The 19650-nt window shown below is 43.0% G+C and overlaps 1 protein-coding gene across 1 annotated transcript in view; it reads right to left on the bottom strand.

Moving 5' to 3' along the window:
- LOC121578501 (haloacid dehalogenase-like hydrolase domain-containing 5) overlaps positions 1–18328 on the bottom strand; it is a 41926-nt gene extending 23598 nt beyond the window's left edge. Inside the window, exons 1-2 of the mRNA XM_041892864.2 lie at positions 18186–18328; positions 1414–1617 (exon numbers count right to left, since the gene is read on the bottom strand). Of these exons, the coding sequence (XP_041748798.2) occupies positions 1414–1617; positions 18186–18302 (321 nt within the window). The 5' untranslated portion in view covers positions 18303–18328. The remainder of the gene's footprint in view (positions 1–1413; positions 1618–18185) is intronic.
- Positions 18329–19650: the final 1322 nt, after the last annotated feature.

Raw genomic sequence — 19650 nt, 5'->3', positions numbered from 1 at the left:
AGGGTCGGACTCCCAGGGTTAGGGGTCAGAGGTTAGGGTTGGACTCCCAGGGTTAGGGTAAGGGGTCAGAGGTTATGGTTAGGGTTGGACTCACAGGCACTCCCAGGGTTAGGGGTCAGAGGTTTGGGTTGGACTCCCAGGGTTAGGGGTCAGAGGTTAGGGTCGGACTCCCAGGGTCAGGGTTAGGGGTCAGAGGTTATGGTTAGGGTTGGACTCACAGGCACTCCCAGGGTTAGGGGTCAGAGGTTAGGGTCGGACTCCCAGGGTCAGGGTTAGGGGTCAGAGGTTAGGGTTGGACTCCCAGGGTTAGGGGTCAGAGGTTATGGTTAGGGTTGGACTCACAGGCACTCCCAGGGTTAGGGTGAGGGTTAGAATCACAGGATAAGGGGTCAGAGGTTAGGGTCGGACTCCCAGGGTTAGGGGTCAGAGGTTAGGGTCGGACTCCCAGGGTTAGGGGTCAGAGGTTAGGGTCGGACTCCCAGGGTCAGGGTTAGGGGTCAGAGGTTATGGTTAGGGTTGGACTCACAGGCACTCCCAGGGTTAGGGGTCAGAGGTTAGGGTTAGGTGTCAGTGGTTAGGGTTAGTCTCACAGGCACTCCCAGGGTTAGGGTAGGGAGTCAGAGATTAGGGTTAGGGGTCAGAGGTTAGGGTTAGACTCATAGGCAATCCCAGGGTTAGGGTTAGAATCACAGGATAAGGGGTCAGAGGTTAGGGTTGGACTCCCAGGGTCAGGGTTAGGGGTCAGAGGTTATGGTTAGGGTTGGACTCACAGGCACTCCCAGGGTTAGGGGTCAGAGGTTAGGGTTGGACTCCCAGGGTTAGGGGTCAGAGGTTAGGGTCGGACTCCCAGGGTTAGGGGTCAGAGGTTAGGATCGGACTCCCAGGGTCAGGGTTAGGGGTCAGAGGTTATGGTTAGGGTTGGACTCACAGGCACTCCCAGGGTTAGGGGTCAGAGGTTAGGGTTAGGTGTCAGTGGTTAGGGTTAGTCTCACAGGCACTCCCAGGGTTAGGGTAGGGAGTCAGAGATTAGGGTTAGGGGTCAGATGTTAGGGTTAGACTCATAGGCAATCCCAGGGTTAGGGTTAGAATCACAGGATAAGGGGTCAGAGGTTAGGGTTGGACTCCCAGGGTCAGGGTTAGGGGTCAGAGGTTATGGTTAGGGTTGGACTCACAGGCACTCCCAGGGTTAGGGGTCAGAGGTTAGGGTTGGACTCCCAGGGTCAGGGTTAGGGGTCAGAGGTTATGGTTAGGGTTGGACTCACAGGCACTCCCAGGGTTAGGGGTCAGAGGTTTGGGTTGGACTCCCAGGGTTAGGGGTCAGAGGTTATGGTTAGGATTGGACTCCCAGGGTTAGGGATTAGGGGTCAGAGGTTACGGTTAGGGGTCGGAGATTCAAGTTTGGGTTGGACTCACAGGCACTCCCAGTATGTGAGACAGTTGATCAGCCTTCTTCTGACGGAGACAGTTTCCAGCGTTGGTGACAAACACCACAGGAACCAAGAACTGTCCTCTGGAGTCCACCAACTTCTGAAAGGCCTTTTTAGCGGCTGGAATAGGAGTCTTCCCCCGGACCAGCACCCCATCGATGTCAAACAGCAGACCGAACCCTGGCTGGATCTAGAGCACAGGAGGATCAGAGACACTTCTGAGAAAGGCATTGGACAAACCATATGACACATACTGTTGTGATACTGTACAACCAGTCTTTACTTTTCAGTTGTTGTTGTTTTTTAGTTTGGAATTATTTAGTTTTTACATTTCAGTTGTTGTCACACACAAACCATCCATGCGTGGCATCACAGCAAAACGGCAAGATCTGGTACTGATCTGCACAAACAAACCCAGACAGACCCAGATAGACCCAAACAGACCCAGACAGACCCAGATAGACCCAAACAGACCCAGACAGACTCAAACAGACCCAAACAGACTCAAACAGACCCAGACAGACTCAATCAGACCCAGACAGACCCAGCCTGACCTGCACTGCAAAGAAAAATAGAGGATTCTCAGAGCATAATAAGAAAAACATTTTTACAGCTTAATAAACCAGAATCATCCCAGCTTAATAAACCAGCATCATCCCAGCTATATAAACCAGCATCATCCCAGCTTTATAAACCAGCATCATCCCAGCTATATAAACCAGCATCATCCCAGCTTAATAAACCAGCATCATCCCAGCTATATAAACCAGCATCATCCCAGCTATATAAACCAGCAGCATCCCAGCTTAATAAACCAGCATCATCCCAGCTTTATAAACCAGCATCATCCCAGCTATATAAACCAGCATCATCCCAGCTATATAAACCAGCATCATCCCAGCTATATAAACCAGCATCATCCCAGCTATATAAACCAGCATCATCCCAGCTATATAAACCAGCATCATCCCAGCTTTATAAACCAGCATCATCCCAGCTATATAAACCAGCATCATCCCAGCTAAAAACCAGCATCATCCCAGCTTTATAAACCAGCATCATCCCAGCTATATAAACCAGCATCATCCCAGCTATATAAACCAGCATCATCCCAGCTTTATAAACCAGCATCATCCCAGCTTTATAAACCAGCATCATCCCAGCTATATAAACCAGCATCATCCCAGCTATATAAACCAGCATCATCCCAGCTTTATAAACCAGCATCATCCCAGCTTTATAAACCAGCATCATCCCAGCTATATAAACCAGCATCATCCCAGCTATATAAACCAGCATCATCCCAGCTATATAAACCAGCATCATCCCAGCTATATAAAACCAGCATCATCCCAGCTATATAAACCAGCATCATCCCAGCTTTATAAACCAGCATCATCCCAGCTATATAAACCAGCATCATCCCAGCTATATAAACCAGCATCATCCCAGCTTTATAAACCAGCATCATCCCAGCTATATAAACCAGCATCATCCCAGCTATATAAACCAGCATCATCCCAGCTTTATAAACCAGCATCATCCCAGCTTTATAAACCAGCATCATCCCAGCTATATAAACCAGCATCATCCCAGCTATATAAACCAGCATCATCCCAGCTTTATAAACCAGCATCATCCCAGCTATATAAACCAGCATCATCCCAGCTATATAAACCAGCATCATCCCAGCTTTATAAACCAGCATCATCATCCCAGCTATATAAAACCAGCATCATCCCAGCTATATAAACCAGCATCATCCCAGCTATATAAACCAGCATCATCCCAGCTTTATAAACCAGCATCATCCCAGCTATATAAACCAGCATCATCCCAGCTTTATAAACCAGCATCATCCCAGCTATATAAACCAGCATCATCCCAGCTATATAAACCAGCATCATCCCAGCTTTATAAACCAGCATCATCCCAGCTTTATAAACCAGCATCATCCCAGCTATATAAACCAGCATCATCCCAGCTTTATAAACCAGCATCATCCCAGCTATATAAACCAGCATCATCCCAGCTATATAAACCAGCATCATCCCAGCTTTATAAACCAGCATCATCCCAGCTATATAAACCAGCATCATCCCAGCTATATAAACCAGCATCATCCCAGCTATATAAACCAGCATCATCCCAGCTTTATAAACCAGCATCATCCCAGCTATATAAACCAGCATCATCCCAGCTATATAAACCAGCATCATCCCAGCTATATAAACCAGCATCATCCCAGCTTTATAAACCAGCATCATCCCAGCTATATAAACCAGCATCATCCCAGCTATATAAACCAGCATCATCCCAGCTCCCTTTATAAACCAGCATCATCCCAGCTATATAAACCAGCATCATCCCAGCTTTATAAACCAGCATCATCCCAGCTATATAAACCAGCATCATCCCAGCTTTATAAACCAGCATCATCCCAGCTATATAAACCAGCATCATCCCAGCTATATAAACCAGCATCATCCCAGCTATATAAACCAGCATCATCCCAGCTATATAAACCAGCATCATCCCAGCTTTATAAACCAGCATCATCCCAGCTATATAAACCAGCATCATCCCAGCTATATAAACCAGCATCATCCCAGCTTTATAAACCAGCATCATCCCAGCTATATAAACCAGCATCATCCCAGCTATATAAACCAGCATCATCCCAGCTAATAAACCAGCATCATCCCAGCTATATAAACCAGCATCATCCCAGCTATATAAACCAGCATCATCCCAGCTATATAAACCAGCATCATCCCAGCTATATAAACCAGCATCATCCCAGCTTTATAAACCAGCATCATCCCAGCTATATAAACCAGCATCATCCCAGCTATATAAACCAGCATCATCCCAGCTTAATAAACCAGCATCATCCCAGCTATATAAACCAGCATCATCCCAGCTATATAAACCAGCATCATCCCAGCTTAATAAACCAGCATCATCCCAGCTATATAAACCAGCATCATCCCAGCTTTATAAACCAGCATCATCCCAGCTATATAAACCAGCATCATCCCAGCTATATAAACCAGCATCATCCCAGCTTAATAAACCAGCATCATCCCAGCTATATAAACCAGCATCATCCCAGCTATATAACCCAGCATCATCCCAGCTTAATAAACCAGCATCATCCCAGCTATATAAACCAGCATCATCCCAGCTTAATAAACCAGCATCATCCCAGCTATATAAACCAGCATCATCCCAGCTATATAAACCAGCATCATCCCAGCTATATAAACCAGCATCATCCCAGCTTTATAAACCAGCATCATCCCAGCTTTATAAACCAGCATCATCCCAGCTATATAAACCAGCATCATCCCAGCTATATAAACCAGCATCATCCCAGCTATATAAACCAGCATCATCCCAGCTATATAAACCAGCAGCATCCCAGCTATATAAACCAGCATCATCCCAGCTTTATAAACCAGCATCATCCCAGCTATATAAACCAGCATCATCCCAGCTATATAAACCAGCATCATCCCAGCTTAATAAACCAGCATCATCCCAGCTATATAAACCAGCATCATCCCAGCTATATAAACCAGCATCATCCCAGCTTTATAAACCAGCATCAACCCAGCTTTATAAACCAGCATCATCCCAGCTATATAAACCAGCATCATCCCAGCTATATAAACCAGCATCATCCCAGCTATATAAACCAGCATCATCCCAGCTATATAAACCAGCATCATCCCAGCTATATAAACCAGCATCATCCCAGCTTTATAAACCAGCATCATCCCAGCTATATAAACCAGCATCATCCCAGCTATATAAACCAGCATCATCCCAGCTTTATAAACCAGCATCATCCCAGCTTTATAAACCAGCACCATCCCAGCTATATAAACCAGCATCATCCCAGCTATATAAACCAGCATCATCCCAGCTATATAAACCAGCATCATCCCAGCTATATAAACCAGCATCATCCCAGCTTTATAAACCAGCATCATCCCAGCTATATAAACCAGCATCATCCCAGCTATATAAACCAGCATCATCCCAGCTTAATAAACCAGCATCATCCCAGCTATATAAACCAGCATCATCCCAGCTATATAAACCAGCATCATCCCAGCTATATAAACCAGCATCATCCCAGCTTTATAAACCAGCATCATCCCAGCTATATAAACCAGCATCATCCCAGCTATATAAACCAGCATCATCCCAGCTTAATAAACCAGCATCATCCCAGCTATATAAACCAGCATCATCCCAGCTATATAAACCAGCATCATCCCAGCTTAATAAACCAGCATCATCCCAGCTATATAAACCAGCATCATCCCAGCTATATAAACCAGCATCATCCCAGCTTAATAAACCAGCATCATCCCAGCTATATAAACCAGCATCATCCCAGCTTTATAAACCAGCATCATCCCAGCTTTATAAACCAGCATCATCCCAGCTTTATAAACCAGCATCATCCCAATTCCCACATCAGCCACGACCCCACGGTGACTTTGTGTCTGTTGGTCAGTGTTTTGATAAGGATGTTTTCTCTCTCTCTGTTTCACTAAGAACAAACATCTGTCCTCTTCCCAAGGGGAGCACTTGTCTCTCAGTTAAGATTCAGTGACACAAACGTCATTCCACCGTGACCAACATCAGCCACCGTGACCAACATCAGCCACCGTGACCAACATCAGCCACCGTGACCAACATCAGCCACCGTGACCAACATCAGCCACACTGACTCAACAATGTATTTCATAACCAAATTATGGATACGGTTCATATTCCTGAAAATATTGAAAACATTTACAGTGCCTTACAAAATTATTCATCCCCCTTGGCATTGTTCCTATTTTGTTGCATAACGTTTGTAGGATTTTTTATGAATTTATTTGCAAATTATGGTGGAAAATAAGTATTTGGTCACCTACAAACAAGCAAGATTTCTGGCTCTCACAGACCTGTAACTTTTTCTTTAAGAGGCTCCTCTGTCCTCCACTCGTTACCTGTATTAATGGCACCTGTTTGAACTTGTTATCAGTATAAAAGACACCTGTCCACAACCTCAAACAGTCACACTCCAAACTCCACTATGGCCAAGACCAAAGAGCTGTCAAAGGACACCAGAAACAAAATTGTAGACCTGCACCAGGCTGGGAAGCCTGAATCTGCAATAGGTAAGCAGCTTGGTTTGAAGAAATCAACTGTGGGAGCAATTATTAGGAAATGGAAGACATACAAGACAACTGATAATCTCCCTCGATCTGGGGCTCCACGCAAGATCTCACCCCGTGGGGTCAAAATGATCACAAGAACGGTGAGCAAAAATCCCAGAACCACACGGGGGGACCTAGTGAATGACCTGCAGAGAGCTGGGACCAAAGTAACAAAGCCTACCATCAGTAACACACTACCCCGCCAGGGACTCAAATCCTGCAGTGCAAGACGTGTCCCCCTGCTTAAGCCAGTACATGTCCAGGCCCGTCTGAAGTTTGCTAGAGTGCATTTGGATGATCCAGAAGAGGATTGGGAGAATGTCATATGGTCAGATGAAACCAAAAATAGAACATTTTGGTAAAAACTCAACTCGTCGTGTTTGGAGGACAAAGAATGCTGAGTTGCATCCAAAGAACACCATACCTACTGTGAAGCATGGGGGTGGAAACATCATGCTTTGGGGCTGTTTTTCTGCAAAGGGACCAGGATGACTGATCCGTGTAAAGGAAAGAATGAATGGGGCCATGTATCGTGAGATGGGGCCATGTATCGTGAGTGAAAATGAATGGGGCCATGTATCGTGAGTGAAAACCTCCTTCCATCAGCAAGGGCATTGAAGATGAAACGTGGCTGGGTCTTTCAGCATGACAATGATCCCAAACACACTGCCCGGGCAATGAAGGAGTGGCTTCGTAAGAAGCATTTCAAGGTCCTGGAGTGGCCTAGCCAGTCTCCAGATCTCAACCCCATAGAAAATCTTTGGAGGGAGTTGAAAGTCTGTGTTGCCCAGCGACAGCCCCAAAACATCACTGCTCTAGAGGAGATCTGCATGGAGGAATGGGCCAAAATACCAGCAACAGTGTGTGAAAACCTTGTGAAGACTTACAGAAAACGTTTGACCTGTGTCATTGCCAACAAAGGGTATATAACAAAGTATTGAGAAACTTTTGTTATTGACCAAATACTTATTTTCCACCATAATTTGCAAATAAATTCATTAAAAATCCTACAATGTGATTTTCTGGATTTCTTTTCCTCATTTTGTCTGTCATAGTTGACGTGTACCTATGATGAAAATTACAGGCCTCTCTCATCTTTTTAAGTGGGAGAACTTGCACAATTGGTGGCTGACTAAATACTTTTTTTCCCCACTGTATATACATATACACATACATACACATACAGTGGGGAGAACAAGTATTTGATACACTGCCGATTTAGCAGGTTTTCCTATTTACAAAGCATGTAGAGGTCTGTAATTTTTATCATAGGTACACTTCAACTGTGAGAGGCAGAATCTAAAACAAAAATCCAGAAAATCACATTGTATGATTTTTAAGTAATTAATTTGCATTTTATTGCATGACATAAGTATTTGATACATCAGAAAAGCAGAACTTAATATTTGCTACAGAAACCTTTGTTTGCAATTACAGAGATCATACGTTTCCTGTAGGTCTTGACCAGGTTTGCACACACTGCAGCAGGGATTTTTGGCCCACTCCTCCATACAGACCTTCTCCAGATCCTTCAGGTTTTCGGGGCTGTCGCTGGGCAATACGGACTTTCAGCTCCCTCCAAAGATTTCCTATTGGGCTCAGGTCTGGAGACTGGCTAGGCCACTCCAGGACCTGAGATGCTTCTTACGAGCCACTCCCTAGTTGCCCTGGCTGTGTGTTTTCGAGTCGTTGTCATGCTGGAAGACCAGCCACGACCATCTTCAATGCTCTTACTGAGGGAAGGAGGTTGTCACAAGATCTCGCGATACATGGCCCCATCCATCCTCCCCCTCAATACGGTGCAGTTGTCCTGTCCCCTTTGCAGAAAAGCATCCCCAAAGAATGATGTTTCCACCTCCATGCTTCGCGGTTGGGATGGTGTTCTTGAGGTTGTACTCATCCTTCGTCTTCCTCCAAACACGGCGAGTGGAGTTTAGACCAAAAAGCTCTATTTTGTCTCATCAGACCACATGACCTTCTCCCATTACTCCTCTGGATCATCCAGATGAGTCATTGGCAAACTTCAGACGGGCCTGGACATGCGCTGGCTTGAGCAGGGGGACCTTGCGTGCGCTGCAGGATTTTAATCCATGACGGCGTGGTGTGTTACTAATGGTTTTCTTTGAGACTGTGGTCCCAGCTCTCTTCAGGTCATTGACCAGGTTCTGCCGTGTAGTTCTGGGCTGATCTGATCCCTCACCTTCCTCATGATCATTGATGCCCCACGAGGTGAGATCTTGCATGGAGCCCCAGACTGAGGGTGATTGACCGTCATCTTGAACTTCTTCTATTTTCTAATAATTGCGCCAACAGTTGTTGCCTTCTCACCAAGCTGCTTGCCTATTGTCCTGTAGCCCATCCCAGCCTTGTGCAGGTCTACAATTTTATCCCTGATGTCCTTACACAGCTCTCTGGTCTTGGCCATTGTGGAGAGGTTGGAGTCTGTTTGATTGAGTGTGTGGACAGGTGTCTTTTATACAGGTAACGAGTTCAAACAGGTGCAGTTAATACAGGTAATGAGTGGAGAACAGGAGGGCTTCTTAAAGAAAAACTAACAGGTCTGTGAGAGCCGGAATTCTTACTGGTTGGTAGGTGATTAATACTTATGTCATGTAATAAAATGCAAATCAATTACTTAAAAATCATACAATGTGATTTTCTGGATTTTTGTTTTAGACTCCGTCTTTCACAGTTGAAGTGTACCTATGATAAAAATTACAGACCTTTACATGCTTTGTAAGTAGGAAAACCTGCAAAATCGGCAGTGTATCAAATACTTGTTCTCCCCACTGTATATGTATGTATATACAGTGGGGAGAACAAGTATTTGATACACTGCCGATTTTGCAGGTTTTCCTACTTACAAAGCATGTAAAGGTCTGTAATTTTTATCATAGGTACACTTCAACTGTGAAAGACGGAGTCTAAAACAAAAATCCAGAAAATCACATTGTATGATTTTTAAGTAATTGATTTGCATTTTATTACATGACATAAGTATTAATCACCTACCAACCAGTAAGAATTCCGGCTCTCACAGACCTGTTAGTTTTTCTTTAAGAAGCCCTCCTGTTCTCCACTCATTACCTGTATTAACTGCACCTGTTTGAACTCGTTACCTGTATAAAAGACACCTGTCCACACACTCAATCAAACAGACTCCAACCTCTCCACAATGGCCAAGACCAGAGAGCTGTGTAAGGACATCAGGGATAAAATTGTAGACCTGCACAAGGCTGGGATGGGCTACAGGACAATAGGCAAGCAGCTTGGTGAGAAGGCAACAACTGTTGGCGCAATTATTAGAAAATAGAAGAAGTTCAAGATGACGGTCAATCACCCTCAGTCTGGGGCTCCATGCAAGATCTCACCTCGTGGGGCATCAATGATCATGAGGAAGGTGAGGGATCAGATCAGCCCAGAACTACACGGCAGGACCTGGTCAATGACCTGAAGAGAGCTGGGACCACAGTCTCAAAGAGAACCATTAGTAACACACTACGCCGGCATGGATTAAAATCCTGCAGCGCACACAAGGTCCCCCTGCTCAAGCCAGCGCATGTCCAGGCCCGTCTGAAGTTTGCCAATGGGAGAAGGTCATGTGGTCTGATGAGACAAAAATAGAGCTTTTTGGTCTAAACTCCACTCGCCGTGTTTGGAGGAAGAAGAAGGATGAGTACAACCCCAAGAACACCATCCCAACCGTGAAGCATGGAGGTGGAAACATCATTCTTTGGGGATGCTTTTCTGCAAAGGGGACAGGACGACTGCACCGTATTGAGGGGAGGATGGATGGGGCCATGTATCGCAAGATCTTGGCCAACAACCTCCTTCCCTCAGTAAGAGCATTGAAGATGGGTCGTGGCTGGGTCTTCCAGCATGACAACGACCCGAAACACACAGCCAGGGCAACTAAGGAGTGGCTCCGTAAGAAGCATCTCAAGGTCCTGGAGTGGCCTAGCCAGTCTCCAGACCTGAACCCAATAGAAAATCTTTGGAGGGAGCTGAAAGTCTGTATTGCCCAGCGACAGCCCCGAAACCTGAAGGATCTGGAGAAGATCTGTATGGAGGAGTGGGCCAAAATCCCTGCTGCAGTGTGTGCAAACCTGGTCAAGACCTACAGGAAACGTATGATCTCTGTAATTGCAAACAAAGGTTTCTGTACCAAATATTAAGTTCTGCTTTTCTGATGTATCAAATACTTATGTCATGCAATAAAATGAAAAAAAATAATTACTTAAAAATCATACAATGTGATCTTCTGGATTTTTGTTTTAGATTCCGTCTCTCACAGTTGAAGTGTACCTATGATAAAAATGACAGACCTCTACATGCTTTGTAAGTAGGAAATCCTGCAAAATCGACAGTGTATCAAATACTTGTTCTCCCCACTGTATACATACATCCATACACATGTACATACACATATCCTTTATTAAATTATATTTCCCTTCATTACTTTCCAACCCCACCACCCCTTCCCCAATTGGAGTAAACTAGCGAACAACAACGCTCAGGCCTCTACTTCCAGCCCATACATACTATATACATTTTATGGACACAGTCAATTTTACAATTATTCTATTTTGTTTGTTTTTACTCATGAACTTCCTCCGATCATTTTCATGATGTCCATCTGGTTTGCTTCTATATGCCATATTTTTCTAACTGTGCTCTTTCACAAAAGCACTCAACCTATAACCTATATACTTATTATGGACACAGTATGCTTTACATTAGTTATCTTGTTGTTATTAGTTGTTGTTATTAGTCCTATCCTTCAGCTCCATTCAACACCTCCCATCTATCTCTTAACACCATCCATATTGGATTTCTATTTGCCATATATTTTTCAACTGTACTGTGATGTTTTACAAAAGTTCTGAACCTTTCTATTCTCATTGTTTCTACAGATCGTAAATTGAAAATAATTTTTTTTGCTAAAAGTATTACTATATTATTGATCGATTGACTATGACTTTTCAGATCACCTAGTAGTGCTATCTGCAGGGTTAGCTCCAGGTAAATATTGCAATCTTTTAGCCATTCCTGGACCTGTGTCCAAAAACAAGCTACAAATGGACAGTACCAAAACAAATGATCTAATGATTCTGTCTCTTCGCAGCAAAAACTGCAGAGCTGGGAAGATTGAATCCCCCATATAAATAACATTCTATTGGTAGCAAGAATTTTATATAATAATTTAAATTGAAAAATTCTAAGTTTTGAATCCGGCGTCGTTTTGCGTATCAATTCATAAACACTATGCCATGGAATCGGTACGTCAAAAATCTCTTCCAAACTATTTTGCAATCTATATGGGACGGCTGTCAATCCGTTGGTCCTTAAATGAAACTGGTAAACTTTTTTATTTATCACAATTTTCTTTAACCAATTATGGTCTTTAACGCAGGGCCGACAGACAAATTCCTTACTTTTTCACCCTTCCACTTTCCTTTTCCATTTTTGCGGTAATGCTGCAATTATTTGGTTGTAATTTTGGGTAGAGCAGACATTTCCATATGTTTTTGTTAGCTGCATGTGCGACATAACTCCACCAGTCCTACCGATAATATCATTTATGAAGATTTTACCTTTTAAAAATATTTTGTCCCAAAAAAAGTTTTTTGATCAATTAGTATATTTGAGTTTAACCACAATATTTGTTGCATTATTTGTTCTGTCGTTTCTGGAGGATTAAATTGAAATTGCTACCAACTTTCTATGGCTTGTTTTAGAAATAGTGATATTTGGGAGATTATTTCCTTTTCAAATAACTGAAAGTGAGAGGTTGTAATCTGAATAAAGGGAAAAAGGCCATTCTTGAACATTGGGTGAGACAATCTTACTAATTTGCTAGAGAACCAGTTCGGATTTAAGTATAACTTTTGTATGACTGAAGCTTTTAGTGATAGGTCTAATGCTTTAATATTTAATAATTTCTCTCCTCTGAATTCATATTCATTATATAAATAGGCCCGTTTAATTTTGTCTGGCTTGCCGTTCCAAATAAAATGGAATCTGTTTTTCTCATATAATTTAAAAAACTGTTCGCTAGGCGTAGGCAAGACCATAAGCAAATAGGTAAACTGGGATAATACTAAAGAGTTAATCAGGGTGATTTTTCCACAAATTGACAGGTATTTACCTTTCCATGGTAGCAAGATCTTATCTATTTTTGCTAACTTTCTATTAACATTTCTTGGAGTGAGATCATTTATTTCATTTGGGATATGTATTCCGGGTATATACACATCACCATCAGACCATTTTATTGGTAACCTACATGGTAATGTAAAAATTGAATTTTTTTGTGATCCAATACGTAATATAGTATATTTATCATAATTTGGTTGTAATCCAGAGAGGTTAGAACATGTATCTAGATCCTCTATGAGGCTGTGGAGGGATTCTAGTTGTGGATTTAAAAGAAAACATGAATCATCAGCATACAATGACACCTTTGTTTTTAAGCCCTGGATTTCTAATCCTCTGATATTATTGTTGGATCTGATTTTAATAGCTAACATCTCGATGGCAATAATAAATAGATATGCCGACAGTGGACAACCTTGTTTCACTCCTCTTGACAATTTAAAACTTTCTGAGAAATAGCCATTATTTACTATTTTACACCTAGTACTTGCATACTATTGTTTGTACAGATGAACGTGCTACCTTCAGGTGTTTGGAAATTGCTCCCAAGGATGAACCAGACTTGTGGAGGTCTACAATATTTTTTCTGAGGTCTTGGCTGATTTCTTTTGATTTTCCCATGATGTCAAGCAAAGAGGCACTGAGTTTGAAGGTAGGCCTTGAAATACATCCACAGGTACACCTCCAATTGACTCAAAGTATGTCAATTTGCCTATCAGAAGCTTCTAAAAATGTTCCAAGCTGTTTAAAGGCACTGACAACTTAGTGTAGGTAAACTTCTGAACCACTGGAATTGTGATACAGAGAATTATAAGTGAAATAATTTGTCTGTAAACAATTGTTAGAAAAATTACTTAGTCATGCACAAAGTAGATGTCCTAACCGACTTGCCAAAACTATAGTTTGTTAGCAAGAAATTTGTGGAGTGGTTGGAAAAAGAGTTTTAATGACTCCAACCTAAGTATATGTAAACTTCCGACTTACATTTTAGCAGACGCTCTTATCCAGAGCGACTTACAGTTAGTGAGTGCATACATTTTCATACTGGGCCCCCGTGGGAAACGAACCCACAACCCTGGCGTTGCAAGCACCATGCTCTACCAACTGAGCTACACGGGACTTCAACTGTACGTGATATCAACAGAGATGTATATTTTCTGGTTTATTTAAATATTGACTGGCTTTCATCAAGCTGCCAACTCAAGAAAAAGCTTCAAACTGTAACCAGTGCATGCAACCGGGTTCAGGTTATCAGTCAATCTATCAGGGTAGTTACAAACAGCACAGGAATGAAATCATCAACTTGTATTGATCACATCTTTACTAATGCTGCAGGAATTTGCTTTAAAGCAGTATCCAAATCCATCGGATGTAGTGATCACAATATCGTAGCCATATCTAGGAAAACCAAAGTTCCAAAGGCTGGGCTAAATATAGTGTATAAGAGGTCATACAATACGTTTTGTAGTGATTCCTATGTTGTTGATGTAAAGAATATTTGTTGGTTCATGGTGTGTAATGAAGAGCAAACAGACGGTGCAAAAATTGTGTTTGACCAGATACAGCTATATATTGCTATGCTATGCTATTTTACAGTAAACACATTGACAACAGACTGGGAATGGGACCGTAATTGATATTTATTAACTGACCTGATTAAAAAAGAACAGAGATAAAGTGGGATTTTACCCAATATGGCCTTATAAATCACTCGGGCTCCTGAGTGGTGCAGCGGTCTAAGGCACTGCATCTCAGTGCTTGAGGCGTCACTACAGACCCCCTGGTTAAATTCCAGGCTGTATCACAACCGGCCGTGATTGGGAGTCCCAAAGGGCAGCGCACAATTGGCCCAGTGTCGTCCGGGTTTGGCCGGTGTAGGCCGTCATTGTAAATAAGAATTTGTTCTAAACTGACTTGCCTAGTTAAATAAAAAACCAGTGTTTAAGCCTATGCATTTACAATCCAGGGTTACTCCAAGCAGTTTAGTCACCTCAATGTCCACATTATTTAGTTGAGGTTTAGGGTTAAGTGAATGATTTGTCCCAAATACAATGCTATTAGTTGTAGAAATATTTAGGATTAACTTATTCCTTGCCACCCACTCAAACTCACTGCAGCTCTTTGTTAAGTGTTGCAGTCATTTCAGTCGCTGTAGTAGCTGACGTGTATAGTGTTGAGTCATCCGCATACATAGACACACTGGCTTTACTCAAAGCCGGTGGCATGTCGTTAGTAAAGATTGAAAAGAGTAAGGGGCCTAGACAGCTGCCCTGGGGAATTCCTGATTCTACCTGGATTATGTTGGAGAGGCTTCCATTAAAGAACACCCTCTGTGTTCTGTTAGACAGGTAACTCTTTATCCACAATATAGCAGGGGGTATGAAGCCATAACACATACGTTTTTCCAGCAGCAGACTATGATCAATGATGTCAAAAGTCGCACTTAAGTCTAACAAAACAGCCCCCACAATCTTTTTATCATCAATTTCTCTCAGCCAATCATCAGTCATTTGTGTAAGCGCTGTGCTTGATGAATGTCCTTCTCTGTAAGCGTGCTGAAAGTTTGTTGTCAATTTGTTTACAGTAAAATAGCATTGTATCTGGTCAAACAACAATTTTTCCCAATAGTTTACTAAGGGTTGGTAACAGGCTGATTGGTCGGCTATTTGAGCCAGTAAAGGGGGCTTTACTATTCTTAGGTAGCGGAATGACTTTTGCTTCCCTCCAGGCCTGAGGGGGCACACTTTCTAGTAGGCTTAAATTGAAGAGATGGCCAATAGGAGTGGCAATACAGTCCGCTGTCATCCTCAGTAAATAGTGGCTTGTCATTGTTGATAGACAACTATTATTTTTCCACCAGACATAATGGGACCCCATGTTATCCAAAACGTTGAATCATCTGTCCATAGAACATTCTTCCAGTCTCGATGATCATCCAGGTGTTTTTTGGCAAACTTTAGTCAAATCTTTGGACGAGATGGGTCCCATTATGCCTGGTGAAAACCAAACACTGCATTCCACAGTAAGAACCTCATACCAACGGTCAAGCATGATGATGTGATGGTTTGGGGATGCTTTGCCGACTATGAATTCTGCTCTGTATCAGAGAATTCCTGTGTAGCTCAGTTGGTAGAGCATGGCGTTTGCAACGCCAGGGTTGTGGGTTCGATTCCCACATGGGGCCAGTATGAAAAATGTATGCACTCACTAACTGTAAATCGCTCTGGATAAGAGCGTCTGCTAAATGACTAAAAATGTAAATGTAAAATTCTCCAGGAGAATATCAGGCCATCTGTCTGTGGGCTGAAGCCCAGCTGGGTCGTGCAGCAAGACAATGATCCAAAACACACAGTAAAGTCTACATGAAAATTGCTAAAAAGCAACACATTGGAAGTTTTGGAATGGCCTAGACAAAGTCCAGACCTAATCCCAAGGTTTGGAATGGCCTAGACAAAGTCCAGACCTAATCCCAAGGTTTGGAATGGCCTAGACAAAGTCCAGACCTAATCCCAAGGTTTGGAATGGCCTAGACAAAGTCCAGACCTAATCCCAAGGTTTGGAATGGCCTAGACAAAGTCCAGACCTAATCCCAAGGTTTGGAATGGCCTAGACAAAGTCCAGACCTAATCCCAAGGTTTGGAATGGCCTAGACAAAGTCCAGACCTAATCCCAAGGTTTGGAATGGCCTAGACAAAGTCCAGACCTAATCCCAAGGTTTGGAATGGCCTAGACAAAGTCCAGACCTAATCCCAAGGTTTGGAATGGCCTAGACAAAGTCCAGACCTAATCCCAAGGTTTGGAATGGCCTAGACAAAGTCCAGACCTAATCCCAAGGTTTGGAATGGCCTAGACAAAGTCCAGACCTAATCCCAAGGTTTGGAATGGCCTAGACAAAGTCCAGACCTAATCCCAAGGTTTGGAATGGCCTAGACAAAGTCCAGACCTAATCCCAAGGTTTGGAATGGCCTAGTCTAAGTCCAGACCTAATCCCAAGGTTTGGAATGGCCTAGACAAAGTCCAGACCTAATCCCAAGGTTTGGAATGGCCTAGACAAAGTCCAGATCTAATCCCAATGGAGATGTTGTGGCAGGACTTGAAATGAGCAGTTCCTGCTTGAAAACCCACAAATGTTGCTTAATTAAACCAGTTGTGCATGGAAGAGTGGGCCAGAATCCCTCCACAGCGACGTGAGAGACTGATCAACAACTACAGGAAGAGTTTGGTTGGAGTCACTGCAGCTAAAGGTGGCACAACCAGTTATTGAGTGTAACGGGGCAATTACTTTTTCACACAGGGGAATTGGATGTGGCATAACTTTGTTAATTAAATAAATAAAATAAGTATTACATTTTTGTTATTTGTAAACTCAGGTTCCCTTTATCTAATATTAGGTTTTGGTTAAAGATCTGATAACATTCAGTATCAGAAATATACAAAAATAGAGAAAATCAGAAAGGGGGCAAAGACCTTTTCATGGCACTGTTTACAGCCAGGAGAGTTTCCCTGCTACCACGGAACATGTGAGAATGTACCCCTGGCCTGCTCTGTACCCCTGGCTTGGCTAACCGGCTGACTGGCTAACTGGCTGGCTAACTGGCTGGCTGGCTGGCTGGCTGGCTGGCTGGCTAACTGACTGACTGACTGGCTGGCTGACTGGCTAACTGGCTGACTGGCTGGCTAGCTGACTGGTTGAATGGTGAACTTGCTGACTGACTGAATGGCTGGCTAACTGGCTGACCGGCTGACTGGCTAACTGGCTGGCTAACTGGCTGACTGGCTGGCTGGCTGGTTGGCTAACTGACTGACTGGCTGGCTGACTGGCTGGCTGACTGGTTGAAGGGTGAACTTGCTGACTGGCTGAATGGCTGGCTAACTGGCTGACTGCTTCTCCTAAATGGTTTCAGAATCACTTCCCTGACCTGATATGTTCTGTTACACGTGTTATTTCCATATGGTTGTCAAACGCATCTGAACAGAATAATAAAGACTGGCTATTCAAGCTATTTAGAAACAATTAATGCATAGATAACTGGGTCAACTGGCTGCTGCAAACGTTTAGTTATTGTAACCTACAGACCAGAGATAAATTCAGAGGCCAGTTGAACTAAACACTTCGAAACCCCTAAACTTTCTGGTATCATTACACCGCTATATCATTTACATTTTAGTCATTTAGCAGACGCTCTTATCCAGAGCGACTTACAGGAGCAATTAGGGTTAAGTGCCTTGCTTAAGGGCACATCGACAGATTTTTCACCTAGTCGGCTCGGGGATTAGAACCAGCGACCTTTCGGTTACTGCCACAACGCTCTTACCCACTACGCTACATTGTATCAACCAAGTACTGCATAATGATGAGACTGTAATGTAACAACACTACCTTGCTATTTAACGTCGAGGTGCCGCACATCCCACACCGTGTCAGCAGAGTTCCCCGGTCACAGGGCTGGCTGAGCAGGGTGTTCGCTGCCCGGTGTAGGACACTCAGCGCCTTCATGATTCTGCTGCTGTGATGTCCGGTTCTCTCCGCTGCCTCCTGTTTCTCTAATCTAGTTCAATCTTGTTCGAACCCTTCATATATCGCTGAAGGCATGATGTGACGACACATAGGAGGTGGTCCTACAAAACACAATGTGGTACGCGGTAGTGTGGTGCGGCGGAGGAGCGGTGCGGCGGAGGAGCTGTTCTGTTTAGTAGTGGAACGTCAAAATGATCTTTAGCGGACGCGGTATTACAAGGTCGCCCAGGATTCACACGCTGCGACACTAGACTGGATTCGACTGATTCAAGGAAACATTCATGCGTTTTGTACTACGGTATTTTAGATCAATCAAACACATTTGAACATGTATGAGAGAGCTAAACAGCTCATCTGTGGTCAGTGAGGCGCGTTATGCTTGCCAGCTGTCAGTTTCCTACTGGAAGACTCCAATATGCCCCTGGTCCTGAATTGAGCAAAATGTTATTTATAGACTACATTATTATTAGGCTACATAGTAATTAAAGTTCCAGCCACACAAACTCAGTATTTATCAACATTTTAATTTACAATTTAAATCAAGACATATAACTATTTATTACTGATTTCAAGTGATCTATAAACCCAAAAGGTGTCTGGTAACTGAAGATGAGTTTTTAGCTCCCATTGTACCAACTCTGATGACATCAGACTGACATTTGAAGAATTTGATATCAAGAATATAAGTAATTTATTTGTCTTCACATTGTCAATACACCTAAAAAGAGGATGCAGACTCCCACAGCCACACTGGAACACAGGGCTAGAACAGGGTTATTCTTCCTCACTAACCACTAGATTAGAACAGGGATATTCTTCCTCACTAACCACTAGATTAGAACAGTGTTATTCTTTTTCACTAACCACTAGATTAGAACAGGGTTATTCTTCCTCACTAACAACTAGATTAGAACAGGGATATTCTTCCTCCATAACCATTAGATTAGAACAGGGTTGTTCTTCCTCACTAACCACTAGATTAGAACAGGGATATTCTTCCTCACTAACAACTAGATTAGAACAGGGATATTCTTCCTCCATAACCATTAGATTAGAACAGGGTTGTTCTTCCTCACTAACCACTAGATTAGAACAGGGATATTCTTCCTCACTAACCACTAGATTAGAACAGGGATATTCTTCCTCACTAACCACTAGATTAGAACAGGGTTGTTCTTCCTCACTAATCACTAGATTAGAACCGGGTTACTCTTCAACATTAACCAGTAGATTAAAACAGATTTATTCTTCCTCACTAACGACTAGATTAGAACCGGGTTACTCTTCAACATTAACCAGTAGATTAAAACAGATTTATTCTTTCTCA

This window comes from Coregonus clupeaformis, unplaced genomic scaffold, assembly GCF_020615455.1.
Source record: "Coregonus clupeaformis isolate EN_2021a unplaced genomic scaffold, ASM2061545v1 scaf0264, whole genome shotgun sequence".
Classification (NCBI taxonomy): Eukaryota; Metazoa; Chordata; class Actinopteri; order Salmoniformes; family Salmonidae; genus Coregonus; species Coregonus clupeaformis.
This window is presented reverse-complemented; position numbering and strand designations above follow the sequence as displayed.